The 26,969-nt window shown below is 40.1% G+C and overlaps 1 protein-coding gene across 1 annotated transcript in view; it reads left to right on the top strand.

Annotated features, from left to right (window-relative positions):
- LOC127413495 (collagen alpha-1(XIII) chain-like) overlaps nucleotides 1-26,969 on the top strand; it is an 86,607-nt gene that overhangs the window by 11,456 nt on the left and 48,182 nt on the right. Inside the window, exons 5-15 of the mRNA XM_051650678.1 lie at nucleotides 7,298-7,333; nucleotides 7,861-7,887; nucleotides 8,241-8,267; nucleotides 12,831-12,857; nucleotides 13,968-13,994; nucleotides 14,108-14,134; nucleotides 16,291-16,356; nucleotides 20,126-20,218; nucleotides 20,749-20,790; nucleotides 20,929-20,946; nucleotides 21,483-21,509. Of these exons, the coding sequence (XP_051506638.1) occupies nucleotides 7,298-7,333; nucleotides 7,861-7,887; nucleotides 8,241-8,267; nucleotides 12,831-12,857; nucleotides 13,968-13,994; nucleotides 14,108-14,134; nucleotides 16,291-16,356; nucleotides 20,126-20,218; nucleotides 20,749-20,790; nucleotides 20,929-20,946; nucleotides 21,483-21,509 (417 nt within the window). The remainder of the gene's footprint in view (nucleotides 1-7,297; nucleotides 7,334-7,860; nucleotides 7,888-8,240; nucleotides 8,268-12,830; nucleotides 12,858-13,967; nucleotides 13,995-14,107; nucleotides 14,135-16,290; nucleotides 16,357-20,125; nucleotides 20,219-20,748; nucleotides 20,791-20,928; nucleotides 20,947-21,482; nucleotides 21,510-26,969) is intronic.

Here is a 26,969-nt window from a genome sequence, read left to right as displayed (position 1 = left end):
GTAATTTCAACATATGCACATTTTATACATATATTATTATTATAATAAAAATTTGTATACAGTTGTAACGTGTGCTGGCTGCTGGCAATGATGATGAAGACGAAGATGATGAGAACCCAAGTGCAGTTTTAATTACAGAACGTGATATCCAAAAACCCTAACTAAATATAAACATGAACATGGCTTGACTAAAAACTTGACTTGACAAAAACTTGACTTGACAAAAACCGTGGCCTGACATAAACTTCTACACTCACATTCAATACTAGACAACTACACAATGGAAAACATGAAGCTTAAATACATGGACATGGGGGAACATAAACCAATGAACAACCAGAACTGATAACAAGATAATTAAACAATAACCCAATGAAAACATGACACAAGAACATGGAGGGAAAACAGAAATCACATGACAAGGGAAACAGGAACACATGACATGAACCAGGAACTAGAATTTCAAAATAAAAGACATGAATCAACAAAATACACCTGACATATCCCCCCCACTAAGGGGTGGCTCCTGACACCCCAACACATAAACAAAACACATAAAACATGATATAAATTCAAAGTTCTGTAGGGAGCTGGGGGGGGGGGGGGAGTGTCTTGAGGTGTGGGGCGTGGCATGGCGAGAAAGGGCGAGGGGCATGGGACCAAGGCAAAGTCCGTGGGGGGTGGAGCCATGAGAGGCTCGAGGGGTGGAGCCATGGAAGGCAGAGCCATGAGAGGCTCGAGGGGCAGAGCCATGGAACATGTTGCCCGGAGAGTAGCCAAAGACTCGAAGGGCCAGGGTGGAGCCGATGGCAGGGAGGACCAAGGCGGTGCTGGAGGCTCGGAGGAGCAAGGCGGAGCTGAGGGATCGGAAGACTGAGGTGGAGCCGGTGGGACTGAGGACCAAGGTGGAGCCGTAGGGAAGGAGGTCCCCGGTGAAGCTGACAGATCGGAGGGACGAGGCGCAGCCAGAGGATCGGAGAGCCAAAGCAGAGCCAGGTGACCGACAGACCAAGGAGGAGCCGGAGGGACGAGGGAACCCGGCACAGCCGACAGGCTGAAGGACCGTAGTGGAGCCGAGGGAACGCCGAGCTGAGGCAATGTCGAGGGACCGACAGGCCAAGGCGAAGTCCAGGGCACGGAGGGTCCAGGTGGGATCGGAGGGCCGAAAGTTCCCCTTGCCTGCTCAGGAGAACTAAGGGTGGGTATAAGGGTGGGAACCATCTCCAGGTCCCACTGCTCAGGTGTGGCTGTGACATGGCATGGAGCAGGCTGAGGCATTGTGGTGACGTGGCATGGAGCAGGCTGAGGCGTTGCTGTGATGTGGCATGGAGCAGGCTGAGGAGTTGCTGTGACGTGGCCCTCTGGCTCGGCGGCGGCCATGTCGTGGACCTCTGGCTCGGCGGCGGCCATGTCGTGGAACTCTGGCTCGGCGGCGGCCATGTCATGGAACTCTGGCTCGGCATCCGCCTCCCCCACAGTGAACGGGGAACCAATGAACCGTAGGGCGAGGCCGATATATTGAGCCAGGCTGAGGGAACTGCGACCGACAGGCATCAAAAAAGAAATGGACTCATTCAGTCCAAATCTAAAACAGTCTTTGAGGGCAACCTCATTAAAGTCCACCTGGCTGGCTAGACCGCAGAAGTCCTCAACATAGTCCTCCAGGGGACGATTCCCCTGACGTAGGCGCAGAAGTAAAACTGCTGGGTTCATGGTTGGTCTAGTATTCTAATTATAATAATTAATTTATAATTATATTTATTTATCACACATATACAGTGAAGTTCTTTTTTTTTTCACATATCCCAGCTAAGCTGGGGTCAGAGTGCAGGGTCAGCCATGATACAGCACCCCTGGAGCAGATAGGGTCAAGGGCCTTGCTCAAGGGCCCAACAGTGGCATCTTGGCGGTGCTGGGGCTTGAACCCCCAACTTTCTGATCAGTAACCCAGAGCCTTGACTGCTGAGCCACCACTGCCCTGTAATGTGTGCTGGCTGCTGGCAATGATGATGAAGACGAAGATGATGAGAACCCAAGTGCAGTTTTAATTACAGAACGTGATATCCAAAAACCCTAACTAAATATAAACATGAACATGGCTTGACTAAAAACTTGACTTGACAAAAACTTGACTTGACAAAAACCGTGGCCTGACATAAACTTCTACACTCACATTCAATACTAGACAACTACACAATGGAAAACATGAGGCTTAAATACATGGACATGGGGGAACATAAACCAATGAACAACCAGAACTGATAACAAGATAATTAAACAATAACCCAATGAAAACATGACACAAGAACATGGAGGGAAAACAGAAATCACATGACAAGGAAAACAGGAACACATGACATGAACCAGGAACTAGAATTTCAAAATAAAAGACATGAATCAACAAAATACACCTGACAACAGTAAAATTAGTTAATGCATTATGATTTAACATGAACAAAAAATTAAGATAGTATTTTGAGAAATTAATATGAACCAAGATTAATAAATGCTGGAGAAAAAAAAATTAATTGTTAGTTCACGATACCTAATGCATTAAATAATGTTAACGAATACAACCTGATAGTAAAATGTTACCTATTTTTTTTTTCTTTCTTCTCAGGTGGCCGAAGTGTCCACCCAATATGTAGACATTGGTTTTATTCAGCAAGTACAAAAATTAGAGAGAACATTGCATGTTATTCCAGAATCCTACAGCAGCTTGTATGGAAGCACTTACACTTCATCTGAGCATTGAGGGGCTTTGACTCCCATGTAATGACACCCATTTGGAATCTCATCTTCATTAGTAGGGAGGAATGAAAACATCCCAGCCCTTGTCATTAGGATCCAGTCTTTCAGATTGCACTGTATCTTGAAATGAGTGCTCAGCCTTCAGGTGAAATGGGGCTTGTCCCCAATCTGGCACCCTCTCTCCCTTTCTTCCCTTCCATACATTCCACTCATCAAGACAAAAGCGTAATGTTTCAGCATCAGAAGTGCAATTTCCTTTCTGCTTATGCCGTGCGATGCCCAGGTCTTGCTTCGTCCTGTGGTTTCCCCATTCATCCTAACACAGTCTTACTGCTGGGCTACGGATACATTATCAGTGCTGTCATACTGCTCAGGCAAGACCAGACATCTGTTTTTCTACTTGCTGATTGCATACTTCTCTATGACTAAGACCCATCGCCTCTAATTAGGCGTCAGGTGTGGACATCAGGCAGAATTTTCATTGCAGGGCTGTCTTAGTGGGAATGTCTTCAGTAGGTGAGCTGACAGCGCAAGATTTGTCCTCACCTCCATGCAGGTCACAGGGTTTGATTTAAGGGAGAGATGTGGAGAGGCCTGCGGAAAAGACTGCTTTAGCCACGCAAATATACCTGACTGGGCGGCATCAGTTTCTTTCTCACACAAGAGTGTGGCAAGTAGTGAATAGACAGAGGGTTCATTAAAAGTCATAAAGATGATTACTGAGCTGTCATTACATGTGCAATTATTATCCAGGCAGATGTTTTTTACCAAAGCAACTCGTGAATGTTGGTACATCAGGTATTTTTTAAGATTGTCAAGTGTCTTGTTGTTTTTGTTATGGTTTAATCAAGGTGCACTTTGAAAAATTGTGCCGGTCCTGAAAGTTCCTGAAAACCCTGAAAAAAAAAAAAAAACAGCTTAAACCAGCCTAAGCTTGGTTTAAGATGTTTTTTGTTAGTTTAAGCTGATCTCCCAGTCTGACCAGCTGAAAAGTGCCCAAAACCCATCTAAAACCATCTAACTGACCAGCCAAACCATGCTGGGAGATAAGCTAATTGTGTGCTCAAGTCATTGAGTGCACCATAAAGTCATAATTACCAGTGGTAAACTTGGGATTTTCTTTAAGCTTCAATTTTAACGAAAGCAAATCACTATTGATCCAAATATTGGTCTAAATAAGATGTGATTGTGACTGTTGATGGTTCAATTTACTTTGTGTTGATTTTGTGTACTTTTAATGATAAAGTGAGAAATCTTGCCAGAAAATACTACTTTTTTATCCGCTTATGAGGAGACTACTAATACATTTACTATCATTCTCTCATACAGCACAAGAATGATAAAAGGATAGGGCGATATTTCAAATTTCGATATATCGTGAACCAAAATGACAAACCATATTGAGGCAAAACTCAATATTTTGAAATATGAAAAATTGTTTTCTGTCCATGTGATCATAAATGAAATGACTCGTCAAATATCATAATCTCTCTATTGCTTGATTTCACCCCTACTGCATTTTTTTCCCTACACTGTTTACAGAGTTCACACAAGGTCCTTGAAGTGCTTAAAGTGCTTGAATTTAGGTTTTAGAAATTTAAGTACTGGAATACCTGGAAATTGCCTTGTTTTGTTGAAAAGTGCTTGAGAATAAAAAGGAACATTTCTTCTGTGTAATGTGTGTCCATCAAAGATGAGATCCCGCACTCCACTTTCACTGAATTATGTGTCTTGTAACATCCTTTCTGTTCTTTACAGTCAGATAAAAAAAGTAAAAAGAAATATTTATTTTAACAACAAATAACACTGATGGGCTAAAAATCGAGACTTCTCTCTCGTTTATAAATGAATCGCAACACCTGTGCGAGTCTGTGAGATGCACGTTAAACTCTTAAAGTGACATTATCATTATAGCGCTTGTTATACAAATGGATGTAAACTTAATGTTATTACTTGTAAATTGTACACATTATTTCAAACATTGATAGCTCATAGCATTATTATATATACAATTTCAAGAAATAATATTAATTGATAGAATGTAAAATGTTTATATTTTTTAAAGTTAAAATGTGATTAGAATACTCAAGTCAAACAAATTATTAAAAAAGTAAACATTTTCACATACTTTTTCAGGACTGATTCTGTTCAGTTCTATTGCTTGTCACCTGATCAACCTGAATGTAGCCCACTACTTTTGAAGGCTAATTTTTTTGTGTGATCTTTTCTTATAGTGAAAGGTATATGAGAAACTCTATTATTTAAACTTTGAGCATTTATGTTGTGTATTAAAAAACGTTATTTTGATGAGAAATTATAATATGCATTTTGTGCAAGCATTTTGCAAAAAATAAACACAATTTTCTGCCATACTTTGTCATTTAAGTGTTATTATATCGAATCAAGATAATATCAAATCGTGAACCTCATATCGTATATCAAACAGAATTGTGAGATAACCATATCGTCCCATCCCTAACACAGATACATCATCAATTAAACACCAAATGCATATTTAATCTTCATTTCACTGCATTAACACTAAAAAAGCTTCCTTTGTTTCCCAGTAAGTGAAAGAGAAATACGAAATTACCCAACACATAATTTTTTTTAGATCAAAATCACCTAAATGCACATCACACCATAATTACCAATTCCGAGCTCGTAAAAAGGACTTTCCAAGAAGTATTTAGATTTTTTTTTTTTTTTTAACAGGGAAGTCTGTTCTGAAATGTATTCTGAGATCAGACTGTAATCAGAAAACTGCTGTTATATCACTCCAAAAAGAAGGTGTTATACTGCGACCATAATGGATTTGTTGGTTTGGAGAAACCATGAATTATTTACAGTGGTCTTATTGGAAAATTCTGGGTTCAGTACAAGTTTAGCCCAATCTACAACATTTGTGGCATAATGTTGATAACGGGGAGGCCTGGGTAGCTCAGCGAGTAAAGACATTGACTACCACCCCTGGAGTCGCGAGTTCTAGTGACTCCAGCCAGGTCTCCTAAGCAACCAAATTGGCCCGGTTGCTAGGGAGGGTAGAGTCACATCGGGGTAGCCTCCTCATGGTCGCTATAATGTGGTTCTTGCTCTTGGTGGGGTGCGTGGTGAGTTGTGTGTGGATGCCGCGGAGAATAGCATGAAGCCTCCACACGTACTATGTCTCTGTGGTAATGTGCTCAATAATCCACGTGATAAGATGCACGAATTCACGGTCTCAGACGCGGAGGCAACTGAGATTCGTCCTCCGCCACCTGGATTGAGGCAAGTCACTACACCACCACGAGGACTTAGAGCACATTGGGAATTGGGCATTCCAAATTGGGGAGAAAAAAAATATATATATATTTTTTTTATGTTGAATCATCCCTCCTTTTTTAAAAACAAAAAAAGAAAAATCGAGGTGACAGTGATGCATTTACAGTTGAAGTGAATGGGGCCAATTTTTGGAGGGTTTAAAGGCAGAAATGTGAAGCTCATAATTTTATTAAAGCACTTGCATTAATTGTTCTGGTTAAACTCATGTATTACATGAGTTGTAAAGTTGTTTAAATTGTCATTTTTATAGTCGTTTTAGGGTTTTAGGGTTTTTTGATATTACATTATGACAACAAAGTTGAAACACTGGCTATAACTTTACACAGAAAAGGTTAGTATGTGATTTTATCACACTGAAATCATGTTTACACGCATATTGTTAAGTCTTGTGGCTATACTTTTGAAACAGTACTTTAACGTTCAAATATTGGCCTCCATTTACTTTCATTGTAAGTGCCTCACTGTCACCTCGATTTTTGCTTTTTTTTTAAAGAAAAGGCGGGGCGACCCGGAATATTCCTTTAATTTTTTTTGTCAATTTTTTTTTTACTTTTAGTAAAAAACAAAATCAATGTTGTTAGTCATGTTATGAGCGATTCTGAGAATGCTACTATTTCCAGTCTTCCAGACCTTAGCTTTAAGTTCCCAAGGAAGGGAAACTCGGCCATGTTCCAATAACTACCTGAGACCCAGACACACAATCCCCTTCATTAGCTCCGTTCACCTCTTCCTTGTAATTTTCTCTCAGGTTGCCTCACGCAGCCTCTTTTTTTGCCAGGGAAATTGAATGGCTTCCTCTTTTCCCAAGGGCTGCAAAAAGGTTTTCAGTAAAGCAAAACTTACTATTGTTCGCAGGAGAATGTAGCACTAATCATTACTGACATTTACTTATTTAATTTGCAAGCCTTTTCTCATTGGCTTTCACATATTGAATTGGGACAACTCTTTAATTTTTCACTGTTTGTTCTGTCTAGTGTTGAATTTCAGCCTGTATTTAAGTGTTTTTAGAGCTTTATTTGTCTTTTTCTCCTTATCCCACACAAAGTGCTCCCAATAGAGCAGAAAGGCTCCTGTCCTTCAAACTCAATTATGACACACAACTGGGTTTGAATGGGGGTACGAGGCTTCGTCTCTCAACACAGACATCCTTTCAACGAGTTAACTTAATCCTCATGTTTTCGTACAGAAAATAACTTCTCTTCTTTTTCTTGTTGTATTCCTTCAGGGGCAGCCCGGTACTAGAGGATTTCCAGGCTTTCCGGTAAGAGTCTTTTGTCTAAAGCCAACTGAACAAACTCGTATAAAGAGTTAATTTGTGAGTTTATAAAAGCCATCAATTAGCATTTGATTCCCTAGCTCCTTATTTAACAGATGCTTGTGAAAATGGCTCATGAAACTTACAGTAGACTAGGCATGTGCAGCTGTCATTTTAGCGCTTGGATAATGTGAGACTATTAGCAGTGTAAGGTGTATACTGTATATATGCCAGGGCTCTTTCTATAGACTGTCTGCATGCTCAGGTCTTAAAGACCCTTTTCAGGTGTTTGTTACATTCTTTGACCAATGATCTGCTAGACTTATTGGGAGGACTGGGTTAGAATACAGTACCCTCATTGTTCCTATAGTGTGCTGGCCTTTTACACTTGACCTGCACCTTAGTTTGACCCTCAAGCAAATACTCTTTTCCACAAATGTTCTCAAATCAGACAACTAGTCTAGACAAGACAATTGGAGCTTTTTTGTGCCTTCACAATTTTGCCAATCTGCTATTCTCCCATTTTCTTCTAGGGTCCAATCGGCTTGGATGGGAAACCCGTGAGTTTTGCTTCATTCCTAACAAATGTTTGATTAATTGCCACTCACACAGGTTTGGAACCTCTGAACTCTTGTACCAAATAATTTGGAAGTAATTTATAACTGATGGTCATTACGGCAATGATGAGGATAATTATGTTAATAATGATTATGGCAATTATTGTAATAAATTCACTCTTATCGCCATGATCACGACAGCAGCTGAAATCAATAACGATATGTGTATAGAGAATGACCCTTCCTGTGTATTAAGTAATCAGTGCTACCTACAGTACCTAACAGAGAATGGATATTTTTTCTTTTGCCAAAAATGTGCTTTGTTTTATTTATTTATTTATTTTTCAACCTTACAGGGACAGAATGGTCCAAAAGGTGATATGGTAAGCATTTTCTTACATTTGCAAAACATTTTTTAAATGAGATATAGAGGTGCAATGCAAAAACATTTTAGCAGCCACAATAGCACTTTATCTTTAAATGTGATCCAAAGAAAACACATTTTAACCTTGACCAGTATTAACTGAAGTGTTAACATCCATATCTAAATACTAGAAGTTTTAAAGGGCCACACATAATGAGACCTGTCATGTTCGCTTTGCCTAATGAAATACTGCTGGGCTAAACTCAACAATACACACCCAAAAAGAGTTTGTCATAAGGAGAAATATGTCAAGGAGTAAAACAGATCATAAAGAGAAATTTGTCAGTGCCCATAAAACTCGCCAGTAGAACCATTTGATTTCGAGATGGCTTGTTATGGTGATGTTTATCTAGGCTGTAAGCGTGGCCATATAAATTCACAAGAACAACACTCTTGTAGTTTGATTTATGGGCAGAGCTGTATATTGCATATGTGTGTGTGACGAGAGACCATTTGCTCGCCATTCGTTCATTGTGGGATGTCAAAAGTGACTTCCAGCTCTATCTATATAGTAATAACTTCAGCCGCCTGTGGTATCAAAACAAGAGCACTGGGTTTGGATCTGTCCTTTTAAACTGTGATTTGAAAAATGTTTTCCAGAGCTTTTACTTATGGTGATGAAAATGAATGGGCAGATACATTATGCTCCCAGGCTGTGCGCTTTAAACTATTCCTTTTGAAATGTAGTACAGCCACTATCTTCCTTTTATAGCATTGTGAGAAACAACAGCCTTAGAAACTATAAATGAGAAGCACTCCTCCAAACTGCCACCTATATAAGACTGTATGGCCCCTGCAGAGGTTTTCAACATTTTTGAACATTGAACTTTCAAAATATTACATGAAAACACCTTCAGCTAGGTTTTTGATCTTGTCTTTTATTGATAAGCTTTTTCTCAGATTTATCATGTTCCACATTTGCCTTTGTTCTTATTTGGAATTTGTACATATACTGATTGGTGGTATATCTGGATAAACATTATGGCTGCATCAAAGGTATTTCAGGTTTGGCCAACTATATGTCATAATGAATCCAGCTTTCAGCTCCAAGGATGTGGGTTTCATGTTGTTCAAAGTGTGTGATGCATTGTGTGGCATTTGTTTTATTAAATGTGATGACTGATGTCCATGTTTGCCTACCCTCCATACAAACACACAAGAGCTCTGTTGCACTGATATCACATAGAAGTTACATAGAAGAAAAAAATGAAAGAAAAGTTTCTCTGATACTGACAATCACAAAAGTTGATTAATGCTTTTGCATTGAATCACCCCTTTTTTGCTTTTCCCCTAATTATATATATATATATATATATATATATATACACACTGGCGGCCAAAAGTTTGGAATAACCCTTCCACATCTTTTTCTGTCCTTGTTAGAGCCAGTTGTCCTTTGTCTTTGAAGACTATAGTGTACACCTTTGTATGAAATCTTCAGTTCCTTATTTGTCACTCACTCGATGTTGTGTCGATGTAATGACACTAGGGGTCACTCTTGGGAGCCCGAGACACCTCTGGTCTTTGATAAAAGGCCAATGAAAATTGTCAAGTGGTATTTGCATGCCACTCCCTCGGACATACGGGTGTAAAAGGAGCTGGTATGCAACCACTCATTCAGATTTTCTCTTCGGAGCCAAACGGTCATGCTCACTGACCGAGGCACCTCTCGGCATAGACGCGCTGACACACAGCTGGCCCCCTGGCCTGCGCAAATATGCATTTCCCCCAGTGAGCCTACTTGCACAGACTCTGTGCAAGGTCAGGGAGGACGAGGAGCAGGTCATCCTGGTAGCACCCTACTAGCCCACCCAGACGTGGTTCTCGGACCTCACATTCCTCGCGACAGCCCCCCGGCAAATTCCCCTGAGGAAGGACCTTCTTTCTCAGGGACGGGGCACCATCTGGCACCCGCGACCAGACCTCTGGAATCTCCATGTCTGGCCCCTGAACGGGACGTGGAAGGGCTAAGTGGTAGACACGATCACTCAGGCTAGGGCCCCCTCTACGAGGCGCCTGTATGCCTTTAAGTGGCGTCTGTTCGCTAAGTGGTGTCCTTCCCGACGGGAAGACCTCCAGAGATGCGCAGTCAGATCGGAACTTTCCTTCCTGCAGGAGAGGTTGGAAGGGCGGCTGTCCCCTTCCACCTTGAAGGTGTACGTTGCTGCTATAGCAGCACACCACGACACAGTGGACGGTAAGTCCTTAGGGAAGCACGACCTGATCATCAGGTTCCTGAGAGGCGCCAGGAGGCTGAACCCCTCCAGAACGTGCTTCGTTCCCTCATGGGACCTCTCTGTACATCTTCAGGGTCTACAGAGAGCCCCCTTTGAGCCTTTGCAGTCAGCTGAGCTTAAGGCACTCTCCTTGAAGACTGCTCTCCTGACTGCGCTCACTTCCATCAAGAGGGTAGGAGATCTGCAAGCATTCTCTGTCAGTGAAATGTGCCTGGAGTTCGGTCCGGGCTACTCTCACGTGATCTTGAGACCCCGACCGGGCTATGTGCCCAAGGTTCCCACGACCCCTTTTAGGGACCAGGTTGTGAACCTGCGAGTGCTGCCCCAGGAGGAGGCAGACCCAGCCCTGTCGTTGCTGTGTCCGGTGCGTGCTTTACGCATCTATTTGGATCGCATGCAGAGCTTTAGGATATCTGAGCAGCTCTTTGTCTGCTTTGGTGCACAGCGGAAAGGAAGCGCTGTCTCCAAGCAGAGGATCGCCCACTGGCTCATTGATGCCATAGCTATGGCATATCACGCCCAGGACGTGCCACCACCGGTAGGGCTACGAGCCCATTCTACCAGGGGTGTAGCGGCCTCCTGGGCCCTGGCCAGGGGTGCCTCTCTAACAGACATTTGCAGAGCAGCGGGCTGGGCAACACCCAACACCTTGTGAGGTTCTACAACCTCCGGGTGGAACCTGTTTCGTCCCAGGTAGTGGCACGCAATACAAGCGGATAAGCCCGGGATAGCCGGCCGGGTGTATCGCTTGCACATAGCGACTTTCACCTCCTCCTGAGCTGAAGACGTGCGCCATTAATTCCCAGTAGTGTTCACAAACTATGTTCCCTGTTGACTTCCTCCAAGCCCTGTGGCAGCCGAGTTTTCGGAGAGACTCGCTGCCGACCCAGTACACGTGCTAACTAAGAGCCCTGTTCTGGGGTAGGTGCTCCGCATGTGGCGGTTCCCTGTAAGGTAACCCCATGAGATGTATATCTTCCGCTAATTCGTTTCCCTGTTGGCAAACTGCGTCTTCCTTGGGCAGAGCCCCCTCTGCCACAGTCTCCATGTTTGTAGTAACTCCTCTCCAGTTGGGTAGGATCTACCATGAGACTTCTCCACATGGTCGGCAAGACCATGTGACGTATTTTCCACTTAAATATCCCCCCCCTCTCTTTGGGCGAGGTGTGGTCTCCGCGGTGTCCCCCCCTTGGGAGGGACACCCCCCCAACTAGACCTGGCGGCCCAGTCGGATAATCCCTGATGGAGGGAACGAGACATTGTGTCCCTCTTGCCACAACGCTGAACTACCCGCTGAAATGACTGGACCTTGTCTCGGCTCCTCAACATAAAACCTGAATGAGTGGTTGCAAACCAGCTCCTTTTATACCCATATGTCCGGGGGACTGGCATGCAAATACCACTTGACAATTTTCATTTGCCTTTTATCAAAGACCAGAGGTGTCTCGGGCTCCCAAGAGTGACCCCTAGTGTCACTACATCGACACAAATTCTCGTTCCCTCCATCAGGGAACGGAGGTTGCGCAAGTAACCATGACGTTTTTTTTGGCAATTTCAAGCATTCTATAGCCTTCATTCCTCAAAACAATGATTGACTGAAGAGTTTCTAGAGAAAGCTGTTTCATTTTTGCTATTTTTTATTTAATATTGACCTTAAGACATGCCAGTCTGTTGCATACTGTGGCAACTTAAGCTTCATTTAACGAACCAGCTAGCTTTCAACTGTGTTTGATATAATGGCAAGTGATTTTCTAGTACCAGATTACCAATTTAGCATGATTACTCAAGGATAAGGTGTTGGAGTGATGGCTGCTGGAAATGGGGCCTGTCTAGATTTGATCAAAAATGACTTTTTTTTCAAATAGTGATGGTGCTGTTTTTTACATCAGTAATGTCCTTACTATACTTACAATACAGTTGAATGCCACTTTGGTGAATTAAAGTACCAATTTCCTTCCGAAACAGCAAAATCTGTACATTATTCCAAACTTTTGGCCGCCAGTGTGTGTGTATATATGATTAGGGGAAAAGCAAAAAAGGGATGATTCAACGCAAAACATTAATAAACTTTTGTGATTTTCAGTATCAGAGAAACATTTCTTTCATTTTTTTTCTTCTTTGTAACTTGTGATATCAGTGTGATATGTGATATCAGTGCTCTACAGCAACAGAGCTCCTGTGCTTGTTATGACTGAGAGGTTTGGTGTTGTTGATTGTAAACAGGAAAAGTTAATCATGTAAAACCATGTAACACTTCCTTATTTTAATTGTTTTCATTTTCTCAGGGTCCTCGTGGTCCAAAAGGAATTCCAGTAAGTGTTTTGCTTAAAATATATGGTGACACTTTACAGTATGGTTGTATTCATCAACATTCATTAACAATATTTGTTAACATGAACTAACAATGAACAATAATTTCACAGCACTTATTAATTTGGTTAATGTTCATTTTACATTTACTAATGCATTTTCTAATATTAAAAGTTGTATATGTTAACATTAGTTAATGCAGTATTAATTAACATGAATAAAAAAAATTATTATTTTGTTTTTATAAAATTAACCAAAGGTAAAATGCTGTAAAATTAAATTTTCCATTGGTAGTTAAAGGGATAGTTTACCCAAAAATGAAAATTCTTTCATCATTTTCTCACCCTCATTCCATCCCAGATGTGTATGACTTTCGTTCTTCTGCAGAACACAAAAAAAAAAAATTTGGAAGTATATCTCAGCTCTCACAATGCGACCAGAACTTTGAAGTTCCAAAAATTAAATAAAGGCAGCATAAAAGTAATCCATATGACTCCAGTGGTATAATCCATGTCTTCTGAGGCAATATGATAGGTGTGGGTGAGAAACAGGTCAATATTTAAATCCTTTTTTACTATAAATCTCCACCTTTGACCAGCCCTGACAAGCAGGTTGTTGAATTTGAAAGTAACAGTAGAGTGTGGAAGTGAAAGTGTAGATTTACAGTTAAAAATGTTTTAACAAATGTTAACAAATACAGCCTTATTGTAAACTGTTACCAAATATATATAAAAAAATTTCATATACTCATAAAAAAAAAAAAAAGGTTTATGTATTGTTCCACGAAGAACCGCTAACATCTTTTGGACTTTCTTTTGAACATAAGGTCCTTTGTAGTGGAAAAGGGTTCTTTAAACTATGAAAAAAATATTAAAAATGGTTATTTTAGGAACCTTTCTTCTTCTTTTTTTTTTTTTATTTATTTTTTTTTAGGAAAGGTTCTTTGGGGAACCAAAAATTATTCTTCTATAGCATAACTGCGAAAACCTCCTTTTGGAACCTTTATTTTTAAGAGTGTATATATGTTGTTGCTTAACTCATAAAAATTTGACATAGAATGTTCAGATGGCAATGAATGGATTTCAAGTGCTGTGTTCATATTATTTTTTCAGGGTGAACCTGGTCCTAAAGGGGAGAAGGTAATCACAGTTAAAATGCGTTAAAATAACAGTTAATGTTCTTATAATTAACAAATATACTTACTGTAGAGGACATCACATGACAGATTCTTGGTCATTCTTTTTTTGTCTAGGGTGTATGTGGTGACTACACTCACAGGGTAAGTGGGTGTTTCATTGAACTTATTTGAATCTATTGTCAAGAACACTGTGATTTTAATAATAAGCTACCAAATATCATTCAAAATTTGTTGAGAGCTGAAAATCACAAGCATATGATTCCATTCCAGCTTACGTGATATTCTTCTATTTGTCTGAGTGATTTGTCTTGTTTACCCATTAAAAGACATAAACAAAATGTTTGGCTGTCAGCTTAGAGACATGGGGGGGGGGGGGGGGCAATAGATAGACAGCTTGGTGCAGTCTCAGATAGGTAGCACATGGAGCAAATGCCAAAGCAGGGCCTCAGAGTATATCAGCCTTCTCTGGGGCAAATCACAGTTTCGCGTAAACAAGGCAATTTTATCAGCAGTGTGCTAAATTAGATTTGATAAGGCTTTCTGTTAGACACTGCCAAGAAAAAGAGTTTCTTATGTGTTGATAGGGTTTTGGTAACAGCCCTGGCCAATTTAAAAGTAATTTTAGCTTTTTGAAACTTTTTTATCAATTAAATAATCTCAAAAATGGCACGCAATGTAAAAATAGAAAGAGAGAGTTAGCAGTAGATTTGACTAAAACTTGACTCTGCATTTGGTTTGGAAAAGGAAGAACAGAAATAGCAGCAAGACATGACTGTTTCAAGTATTTAATTGTTGTCTTTTATTGTGCATTTGTAAGTGTAGTCAGTTCATCACACATAATCTCTGATTTTTAATCAAAACAGAGCTGTCCTTCATCCGTGTCAACCAGTCCACATGTGAGGCAGTAGACTATTTAGCTGCACATAAGGGTGGTCTTTTTTGGGTGGTTGTACAAGGATCCATGCTGTTAGGATTAAGTCCAAAGGTCACTGTGCACTAGACTGAAAGGATACACCCTGGAGTGGTGGAACAAAAACAGGAATTATCACTGTGCGTGTGTTTATGTTTGTATCCGTCTCTATAAGTCCATGTATTTGTATGTTGGGCCAATTTAAGCAGGGGCTCCCACTGAAAACGCTGGCAGCTTTGCGCTCCAGTCAGGCTCTGATGTTGAAGGTTTGTGGGCTGCTCCCCGTCCCTCATTCCTAATGCCACGATATGTGTTTTACAGTCCTGCTGCAAAGAGAGGCATAGCTGAGAACTGTGCTCTAGTTTATCCACTGTGGGAAATGCAGAGAGGTGCTTGTTTTGATAACTGATTGAAAACAGGATGGGGATTTATAATGACACAATCTTAACATGCAGATTTTCCTGCTTTCTCTTTGGCTGGATTACAGGGATCATCTGGTTTTGTACAAAAATGTGGAGTCTGTGCCAGTTCCAGTCCATGCTGTCCTGAAAGCACATTGGGCACATTCCAAATACAATTAAATTCTTAAAATCACTCAAGTCTTTATGTTCACAACATAATTTGAAATACAGAATTAGAAAATAATGCAAAATAGAAGTATTGCACTGGTGGTCTCAGACCACAGACTTTTAGGACCCCACTCTATATTTAATCCCATATAAACATGTATGTTTAATCCAATGAATAGAGGTGTGGAATACAGGCGTATGTCAGGAAGAAGGCAAGTTGTGATTAGGGCTTATATAAATTGTTAGTGGTAGAGCTATGGGTCAATAACTCTTCAATCTTTGCAATGCTGCTGGTCTCAACAGAAACGGCGTATTGTCAACACCTGTGTTGGAGGACAGGCCACAGTAAGTCTGTTGCGAAACTCTCTTTGTGGCAAGACTGAATACAGCCTGATCTAAATGGCATTGCTGCAGAGACCACGGGTACCATCACAGTGGAGATGGAGATAAAACAATTATCAAACCATATTTAATTTAAAGAAATAGGTCACTGTCATTTTAAGCCCTTATTGTTTTTTGGTTTTTTTTATCATGAGGAATAGTATTTGTAAAAGTTTGTGTGAAATTCTAAAGCAAGCAAGCATACACCACTCAAGTCTGATGGACCCCTGACTCTGATTAGTGATGCTAAGTCTTTCCCTCTTTCTCTTCTCTTTTTTACTATCCCCTTGCCTTGCTTTTTACTCACTGTACACTCTTGTTTTCACTTGTTTTTCTGTTTTTCCCCTGCCCTTTCTCTCCTCTTTCTGGCCCGTTTCCTTCCTTTGGCCTCCTGGTGATTTTGTGCATCTTGGCCCACCTGTGCTTTGTGACCTCAGCAGATGTTGCCCATCACCGTTCGCAACATGCCCTCAATAAGCCCTCTAATCCTAAAGCGCCTCAAGGTACATCTCTCTCTGCCACCCTTCGCACCCTTTTCCCATGGATGCCAACCTCAGTCCACCGACTGCCAGCTAGGCCAGGCCTGTTAGTAACTCTCCCTGACCACTGTAGTTGCATACCTTTTCCTTAGCCCTGGAAATATGAGGTTGTTAACAATTGCAAAGTTTTACTGATGTTCTAGACAAAGCAACATTCTCTTATGGTAGTGGTCAGGAATTAGAGCCTGCTTCAGATACCTTTCTCTTATGAAATAATGTCCAATTCAAAGAACTTATAGGCATATAAATCTCTACCCCACAGGAAGAACATTTGTCAGTCCTTCTCTGGCTTTTTTGACATTGTCCATCTGTTATAACTGGACATTATCTCAATATTATCTTGTAATACATAATGGATTGTCCTTATATATCCAGTTGTATGGTGTTATTCGAAGTTAGGGAGATATTTCTGATAGGTTGTCTGAGTAATAGTAGAAATATTTTTTAACTGGAAATAAAAGGTTTTAAAATACAACTACCAGAGAAGGTTGAAAAACGTTGGATGACAAAAAATATTGTAAAGACACCATGAAATCAAAATTAAAGTTTTGTTGCTTTTAGTCCATGCACAAAAGAAAGAGAAAAAAAAAAGAAAGGAAGAAAAATAGTCTTTTCGGATTCAACTAGTTTTTCAGTCAAATCTAAACATCCTGAAAACACTTGAGAGGCAAAACAACAAAAGATTTTACTTGTTTTCAAAATTTTGTGAGGATTATACTTAAAACCAGAAACAAAAATGGCCAAAAAATTGCATAACATGATTTTTTAAGTGGCATAAGATATTAAATCTGGTTTTCAGAGAAATCTAGCTGAATATAGTTATTATTTTGCTTAAAACAAGAAAAAATTGCAAATGGGGTAAGAAAAATAAACAATTAAAAGGGAAAACAAATAAATTTTTCTTACCATTTTTTTCTTCTTGTTTTAAGCAAAGTCATCACTAAATATTGCTATATTTCTCTGAAAACAAGATTTCATATCATATACCACTTCAAATAAATTTTTTTGCAGTGTGTATATTGGCTTTTAGGCCATCTATGAAAGTGAGCCGCTAAAAGTTTCCTAAATTACAGAAACTTTGAGAGAATATACACGTTTAAAATTAATATCACCGTACGAAAGTAAAATGAAGTCTTTCTATTCAGAGAAAGTGAACCAAAAATATTAATGACTATTCTCACACTAATGGTTGTGTCCAATTTTTTGTCCAATTAAATACTTTTTACATAGAATATGTCACCTTCCCCTAACACATTCCTGCCTGTGACTAGCAATGGCAAGTAGCAAATCATATGTTCATGACTGGGACGTAAACTAAAACCGATTGGCTATTTAAAAAAATTGGATCAGCCCTTCGATATATCTCACCCCAGCTTCTGTTTCAATAGGAAAAACGACAACCCTGGAATGAAAACTGGGCTTGTAAAGCAAATTCATGGGGTCTTTAAAAGCTTAAATTTTACATTTATATCCTCCATCACAGTCTATAATGACTCATGAAATCCCCTGAAGTACAAAGAACAGGGCTCCAGTCATATTGAAATAACAAACAGTAGTAAAAATCTGATTCTATAATCCTCACAATGACAGCTGAAAGATAACAAAAGACCGAGAAAGCTTATTTGGCAGCGAAGTGACTACTCACTAAATGGAGATGTCAGCCTTCCCATTTGGTCTTTCTCAAAGACTCTCTGTGTCCTCTGGCTTCAGGAAGTGCCCCTGGCACAGGTTGACCTCGGTTGGCACCCATCCCCCATCTTATTTCTACAGGTGTGCAGTCAGTTTAAAGTACCATGTTTGGAGACAATGGTACATACTGTGACCACAACTGTGGAAGACCACAGTGTTAGGGAAAGAATTTAGCTGCTGACTGGCTGGGGCTTCAGGTTGGGTCGTGTCTATGCATTGGATGAGGATCATGGAATGTCTCCATTTAATGGATCTACAACTGGCCTCATAGATCACCTCTAGACAGGTCCTGTCAAGGAATAAATGGATAAAATATGGATCTGAAACTGATGAATGTGTTCCGGATATCTGGACTTCAGACTTAGCTACTGAACAGAGACAATGCTAAAGAAAGTGCGTTCTTTGCAATGGTATCTTTGCTATTTGTGTTTAATCATTCATATCCATAGTTGCCACTATGTAGGAAGTCTTACTCTTCTGTCTATAGTAACAGTCTTGAAACAAATGTTTTTAATGGAAGGGAAATTATTCTAACCTACACTTAATCCCCTTACTGTATCCAGTGTCCAGACGAGTGTTGTCCTGATGAATGTTCTCTTTAATATTGAAAACACACTTTGTTTAATGAATTACACAGCAGGAATTAAATCTTAAATAATCAGTCCTCCTCCCGATCTCTTCTTAGAAACAGCAGGAGATTGTTTAGTCCAGTCTTATTTCCTATTTTCACATCCTTCTCACTGTGTAAATACTGGACACTTTCCTGTAGATTATTTTTGTTTAGTCTCTTTCTGCATGTGGGACTGACTCCTCTGGCTCACAGTGGAGAAGTACCAAAGATAATTTAAAAAGAGGCCAGATGGATCATTTAGATCAATAATTCTCAACTGGTAGATTGCCACCAAAAAACAGAGAGCAGGTCTGTAACGGACAGAAGGCAAAAAAAATCCTAAATGCAAATACTAAAATCCAACTAGCCATATAATCGTGCATATAGAATAGCAGAATAAATGACCTTATCAACTTTTAAAAGGGAGGAAAAAAAACCCTTATTTTGTTATTGATTTCAATTGCCTGCTTGTGCGTGTCAAATCAAACTCTACTGTCGTTTGGTACAAATTCATCTATCCGAAGGCCAAAGCCAAATTAGGCTAACTTCATGCTAACTTGGACATGCTACCATGGATAGGTTGCGTGACATGCCCTCAACCTTGAAAACCAAGAGCAAATCTACACAGGGTAAAAGATAAAAAGTATTGCTTCTCTTGCATGATGGATAAACATGTTTTGTACCAACCACAATATGTTTTATGCAGTGAATCATTGGCTACAGAGAGCAAGAAATCATCAAAATTCAAATTTGAACAATAAACAATTTTAGTAATGTGTTGGGTCACCTGGGGTCCTGAATCAAAACCAGCTGAGAACCACTGATGTAGACCTAAAGGCATAAGTGCTTAGTTGGCCACTTGCTTCTTTTAGGCCCAGCACATTTAAGCCCATTGGTGATATGGTATAAAAAAAGTTACAAAATAAAAGTAAAATAGTTTGTTTTCCAAACATGGTACTCTGTAACATACAATAACCCAAGCAACCAACTTGCCTTTCAACTCAACCTTCAGGCTTTGTTTCCTCTCAGCTTCAAATCCATTCTTTCATCTGTGTTATTTTAAATACACTTAATTTTTATCCTAAGGATCTATTTCTACTTGATCTAACCAATGAGAATTAGGCAACTTTTGTTGGTTTAACCTAATATAGTCAAGTTGATTTAGTCATGTTAATTAATCATTTTGACCAGTTAATTTAGATGTTATCACATGACTCACATTTTTAAGGTTAACCTACAAAAAAAATATTTTTTTTACAGTGTAGGATTATGAGTTATTATTCTGTGGAGAGTTCTATTAAGCTCAATCATTCTTTATATTCATATCTGATTATTGTAAATTACTGGAATTGAATCTGAGTGGACCTTGCCTCTGAATTGTACCTTTCATCCAAATGACTTGTTTATCTCAGATGCTAACTTCCTATCTATCAGCAGGGCGAGTCCGGAGCACAGGGACCACCGGGGCCTCCCGGCCCCCCAGGGCCTCCAGGGAATCCTGGCATAACTGGTGCTAGTGGGCCCCCGGTAAGTCATTGAAAAATGTATTTCCTTCAGGATATATGTTTTCCAAAAAATGTTCTCTTTATTTATCAAAATTAATACACAGCTCTCTGGAATACTTTATTATGATTGGTCACTTGTGGGATTTTGTATAATGACCACTAAACTTTAGAATCAATGGTTGTCAGGCAATTGATTTCTTACTGTACATGCTGTTGCAGTGCTAGTTTTGTGTCTCTCGGATCACTGCGTGATCACTTCCTTTTCACATAATAAAATATTCAAAATGCAAATTTATATTTCATGTCCATTTATTAATTTATTTGGCAAGTAGCCATGTAATAAGCAGGATAATATACAGGCAGATGGTCATTATGACAAAATAAACCCCTTCAGGGTGATATAAATTTTGATCAGCCTGTCAGGGTTTCTTTTGTGATAACACAACAGAATGGGTGTATGGTATCCCTCACATGTAATATCTGCACATTTCAAATACTTTTTTATTTGTAGTGTTCTGTGTCTTAACAATGTAACTACTCATTGCGGTATAGGGTAAACCCGGAGAACCTGGTAAACCTGGTAAAGACCCAAGGGTGAGTGTTTGGATTCCTCTTTAATACCCTACAGCAGACACTTGACAATGAAATGAAGTAGTCTGTAGTGCTCCATATGATTATTTAAGCTTCAAAATTAAAGTCTAAAATGCCCAATTTTCTTTCTTTCATTTGTAGATGCTACCAGGGCTGAAGGTAATCTTGAAAACCACATGATTGTCCAGCTGCATTGCAATGATAGTCTTTTCCACAGGCGAGTCATAAACAGGCTCGTATGAAGTTCACATACAGTTCAGCAGCCTACAGGGTGGGTCCGCTCTGTCCTTGCCAGGACAGAAGGGGTGGATACGCCATAATTGATTATCCGTGTTGCTGTTGGATAAATATGAATTTCCCCTGATGCATTAATTGCCACTAAGTTTAAACCAGGGAATTTTAATTGTAGTCCAGAAGCTTAGAAGCACTAGTCCCTTATAGAAGCTCACTTCAGCTTTCTATAAAGATCATCTAGCAGTCTATATAACAGCTGTAACTAGACTCCTTTGTACATGAAGTTCCCTATAAAGGAATACCACTTATTGGCCGATAGCTCAAGTGGTGTTTCTGAAACAAATAAAAACACTTCTCAGTAAAAGCCCATTATGCCATTTATAGTCTGATCACATAACTAAAGAGGTCTTGGATGGCTTTGTGGTATTAAACTAGTCTTGATTTTTTCCCCCATATTATAGGGTGAACCTGGTGTTCCTGGACAAAAGGTGAGCGTGTGAGACCTTTACTGTTTGATATCCCGCACAAAGAGAAAATAACTGCTCTTTAAAAGGGTCATGACATACATATTAGTAAAGTATTTTGCACAAAAAACACTCATATATTTGTAAAAACATGATCATTTTCCACACTCATTATGACACTCTGTCGGAAACACTCGATTTTGGTGCTGTTTCTCCTTTAAGATTTGACAATAAACATCCACTGTTATGATTAGCTCTCTGCTCTTGACTGACCTGCTCTCTCCTTGCTATGTCACTGCTCACCGCTACTGGGCGGGGCTACAGAAGTGATAAGGTAAAGTAGGTGTTGATGTGTTGTTGTGGAGGTGGTCAGATGCAAATGTCTACCACAGTGTGACATCACAATGTGGAGGAAGTAGAGTACAAGTTGTTCTGGCAGCTTGGGTTCAGCAAATACTCTTTTTGCAGTTAGGAGGAAGTTTTGAGTTCTGAAACTTACAGTACATTTTCATAGTACAATGACCTCTTATATCTCAAAAGAGCATACAAAATTTGATTCCTCATGTCATGACCCCTTTAATATCTAAATTGTTTGTCTAAGCTGTGTCCCAAATGACACACTATACACTATGCACTTACCATATACAGCCATGTAGTGTATGAATTTTCAAAGTGTAGTATTGTCCCAAATTGATCATTTAAAAATAAAAATTAATACAAGGACGCATTTGCCGCTGAACAGCTAATGGAAGTGATGTTTCAAATGCATGCAATGTGTTTCCGCTAGCTTTAGCGCATTAGCCAACTTCAGTTCAACACTTGTATCTCGATGTATAGGTGACGCCATGCGAGGTTCGGACGTGTGAATGGTGAGCTCTGCGCACTTTGCTAGTTTTAATCCTTTTTATAAAGTAATAAACTGGTGAGATTCGATACACCCTGTTCCATAACTGTTCTAGGAAGACAATATGGGCTCTGGAGGCATTAAAAGACACTTACGTGCTCAAGCTGATGCCCCTGAGGGAAATTCAGCAAGAATTGTTGAACATGTCGGCAATGCTGACGAAGGTCATTGCTGACTTGGAGGATCTTGCTGTAGTTCGTCAATCGATCACTGCCATGGATACAAAATTCACTGAGGTGATCACAAGAGTGAGGGATGTCGAGAAATGGATCGATTATCTGGAGTCATCGGAGAGGGAAAGAGCTACTATTCCGCTAGCGACCAAGGTGGATTTGGAACAAGTCTGGGAGAAATTGGAGGACTTGGAGAACTGCAACCGGTGGAATAACGTCCATATTATTGGAAATCCTGAGGCCGAAGAGGGTCAGGATATGGTGAAATTCCTGGACGGGCTCTTTCCGAGTCTGCTCGATATAACAGGCCATAAGCTGGAAATCGAGCGAGCTCACAGGGTTCCGGCTCGGCAATCCACAGAGGGGGACAGGCCCTGATCAATTCTGGCCAAATTTCTGAGATCATCCGGTAAAGATCTCGTGTTGCGCGAGGCGAGGAGTAAAGGAAGGCTTTTTTGGAAGAACAACAGCATTTTCTTGTTCCCAGACTTTGCGATTTCGACAAGAGAGAAACGTGATCGATTCAAGGAATGCAAGAAACTCTTACATCAACGGAAGTTTGCTTTTGCACTTATGTTCCCAGCCAAACTGGAAATAGATGCTAAGGATGGCCGCAAAACATTTACACGTCCACAGCAAGCGATGTCGTTCATAAAGTCAATGGAGTAAGTTATTTTGTGGTACTCATATTGTAGCTGAATGAACCAACTCTCTGAACATTCACTTCACTGTTCGAGGAACTGAGTGCCTTGTTTGTTTCTTTTTGTGCTGGTTCCACCAAGCTGCTGGAGTTTGTTTTGAGGAATAACACACCTTCGGGACAGTTATGTGGATGAATCTACACGTTCTTTGTGTTTATTCCACCTATTGGCTGGAGTTTGTTTTATAGATTATCTGTTGTTGTGTAACTCTGTTTTACAAAATTTGTATAGAAACACCGGACTTGAGCAATCCGATGGCAAATTTGTCGCGGGGGCTCTCGTAGGTGTACATGGACTGTTTGAGTTTAGAGGGATGGATGCCAGTTGGCGCTGTCATGCACACGTTTTTCTTTTTTCTGTTTGTTTGGTTCTGGGGGAAGTTCGGGGTTTGATTGTTGCACTAATGTTGGAATGTGGTCTTTATAATTTTGTTTTTGACACAATCTATTTTTTCTCATATGTCAAAATATCAAATATTAGTATGAGCAGATTGTCTCTCTCCACGTGGAATATGAATGGGTTGGGGCACCCCATAAAAAGAAGGAATGTTATTTCTCTTCTTAAGCGTAAGAAATATGGTATAGTGTTTCTTCAGGAAACGCATCTTTCCCCACAGGAAGCTGAAAAATTTGGGAAGATATGGGGTGGACATGATTTCTTTAGTGCTGGCTCAAGAAAGAGCAGGGGAGTCATTACACTGATAAGTAAACATCTACAATTCAAATGTCACAAACAGATTCAAGATAAATTAGGAAAAGTCATTATTGTTTTAGCAGAAATTCAGGGGCAAAATCTTATTATGGCTAATATTTACACACCTAACATTGATGATCAGGGCCTTTTTATAGATCTGGAAGGGATGTTGCAAGCAGCTGGCTCCCCTCATGATATAATATTGGGAGGAGACTTTAATCTTTTGATGGACTCAGTCCTTGATCATAGTGAAGCAAAAGTGTGCAAGCCCCTTAGAGCAACATTGACACTTCACAGGATGTGTAAAAATCTTGGTCTTACAGATATTTGGAGACTTTTGAACCCATCTGGTAGGGAATATACATTTTGTTCATCAGTCCATAAGATTTATTCTAGAATAGATTTTTTTTTATATATCTAAATCTGTCATTTCATCTGTTGTTGATTGCTCATTTGGAAACATTTTAGTCTCACATCACGCCCTGGTGAGTTTAGAGGTGCTGCCACATATGGAGAAAAGGAAATCATATAGTTGGCACTTTAATGTATCCCTTTTGCAAAATCCTGAATTCCAGCAAATGTTAAAGGCTGAAATCAATGTTTATATGGAGACCAGCTGGTCCTCAGTATCCTCTGTGGACGTGGCTTGGGAGGCACTTAAGGCGGTTCTTTGGGGTTGGATCATACAGTATGCCTCATTCACCAAAAAATCCAAAGCACGAGAACTCGTGGAGATAGAAGGGAATATTAAAAGTGCCGAGGCAGAGCTGAAGCGCCGAATGTTCTGATGGCCTCAGAGAATTGACCCGATTGAAATACAGATATAACACTATTTTGTCGCGGAAGGTGGAGTTTTGGCTATTCAGGGCAAGACAGTCATACTTTCAGTCGGGGAATAAGAAAGGAAAACTTCTGGCTAGATATATAAAACAGAGAGAGTCTTTTTCTACCATTCCCTCTGTGAAATATGCTGGTGGTGAAATATTTACCTCGGCCATTGATATTAATAATGCTTTTAAAGAATTCTATATTGATCTCTATAGTTCCATGTCTTTGTCTACTGATGAGGATATTAGAAACTTTGTGGAATCATTAGAACTTTCTAAACTGACGGCTGAGCAAAAAAATTCTCTTGATTCTGAGATAGCCTTGGAGGAGCTTGGCGAGGTATTTAAGGCCTTGCCTACAGGCAAGGCTCCAGGGCCAGATGGCTTTGCCACTGAGTTTTTTAGATCTTATGCTACAGAATTGGCTCCACTTTTGCTAGAAGATTATACGGAATCATTAAAGAATGGAAAGCTTCCGCCAACCATGACGCAAACCCGGATCAGTCTGATTCTTAAAAAGGACAAAGATCCAAGTGAGTGTAAGAGTTACCATCCAATTTTCCTGATCCAGTTAGATGTTAAAATATTGTAAAAAAGTTTGGCTAACCGATTAAGTAAAGTTATGACATCTCTTATACATATAGATCAGGTGGGGTTTATTCGGGGCCATAGCTCTTCTGATAACATTAGGCGTTTCATCAATATCATGTGGTAAGTGGCAAATGATCAGACTCTGGTTGCTGCCATCTCACTTGACACCAAAAAGGCATTTGATATGGTAGAATGGGATTATCTTTTTAAGATTTTGGAAATGTACAGGTTCGGGAATACTTTTATTGGTTGGATTAAGTTACTTTATAGACACCCGGTAGCGGCGGCACAAATGAATGGATTAATTTCAGATTATTTTACTCTGGATAGGGGCTCCTGGCAGGGATGCCCTCTTTCCCCATTATTGTTTTGTCTTGCCCTGGAACCATTAGCAGCTGCGATAAGGAAGGAGGAGGATTTTCCAGGGGTGGTGGCAGGAGGTGTGGCGCAAAAGCTTTTGATTTACACAGATGATATTTTATTATTTGTCTCTGCCCCTACTAGATATATGCCTTGCCTCTACAGAATTATTAATCAGAATTATTAATTCATTTTCTCGGGCTTTGGTTCTGACAGCGTACTGCCCGGTAACGGCTTTTCAGCCGGGCACCTTCCAGTGGCCCAAACAGGCATTAAGTATTTGGTTATTTTATTCCCAGCAAATCTGTGTGATTTAGTTAGAGTTAATTCTGACCCTTTAATAAAAAGGTTTTCAAGCAATGTGGGCAGGTGGGCTTCATTACATTTATCTATGATCGGGAAGGTTAATGTTATCAAAATGAATTGTATTCCAAATTCAACTACCTGCTACAGTCTCTCCCTATAGATGTCCCCCTCTCTTATTTCAAGCAATTTGATAGCATAACGAATTCCTTCATTTGGAATGGTAAGTGTCCCAGATTACATTTCAATAAGTTACACAGGCCAATTGACAAAGGTGGGCTGGGCCTACCAAAGATTTTGTTTTATTATTATGCATTCGGTCTCAGACATTTGGCTCATTGGTTGCTTCCACCGGAGAGAGCCCCTCCCTGGTTTTGTATTGAACAGGAATTTCTTGCCCCTATTTTGCCATTGCAAAGCCTTTCTATCAACTAATCGGAGAAGTTAAGTTACACCCCATTATCTCGCATTTGCACTCGGTATGGACAAAAGTGTCCAGAGAGTTTAATTCGGACATTTATTTAAATGTTGCCTCGAGCATATGGCTAAACCCAAAATTATGTATTAATAAGTCCACTTTCTGCTAGTCAGGGTGGATTGTGAGGGAGGTTAATACACTTATATGAGAGTGGAGTGTTGAGATCCTTTGAAAATTTGGTTCAACATTTTGGGATTCCCAGATCTCAGCTCTTTAGGTATTTACAGCTGCGCCACCTGCTATATACTATTTTTGGAGTAGCATACACCCCCCTAAAGCGGCAGATACTCTGGGAGTGGTGATTACTGCTTTTGGAAAAGGGCATGAGGCATCAGTGTATTACTCCCTGCTAATTCAGAGTCTGAGGGACAGAGCTTTAACTTCTATCAAGAGATTATGGGAGAAAGATTTAAACTTGGTATTGGAGGAGGGAGTGTGGGCAAGGATTCTAAAG

Source organism: Myxocyprinus asiaticus, chromosome 23 (assembly GCF_019703515.2).
Source record: "Myxocyprinus asiaticus isolate MX2 ecotype Aquarium Trade chromosome 23, UBuf_Myxa_2, whole genome shotgun sequence".
Classification (NCBI taxonomy): domain Eukaryota; kingdom Metazoa; phylum Chordata; class Actinopteri; order Cypriniformes; family Catostomidae; genus Myxocyprinus; species Myxocyprinus asiaticus.
Note: the sequence above shows the minus strand (reverse complement) of the source record. Positions and strands in the feature narration are given on the sequence as shown.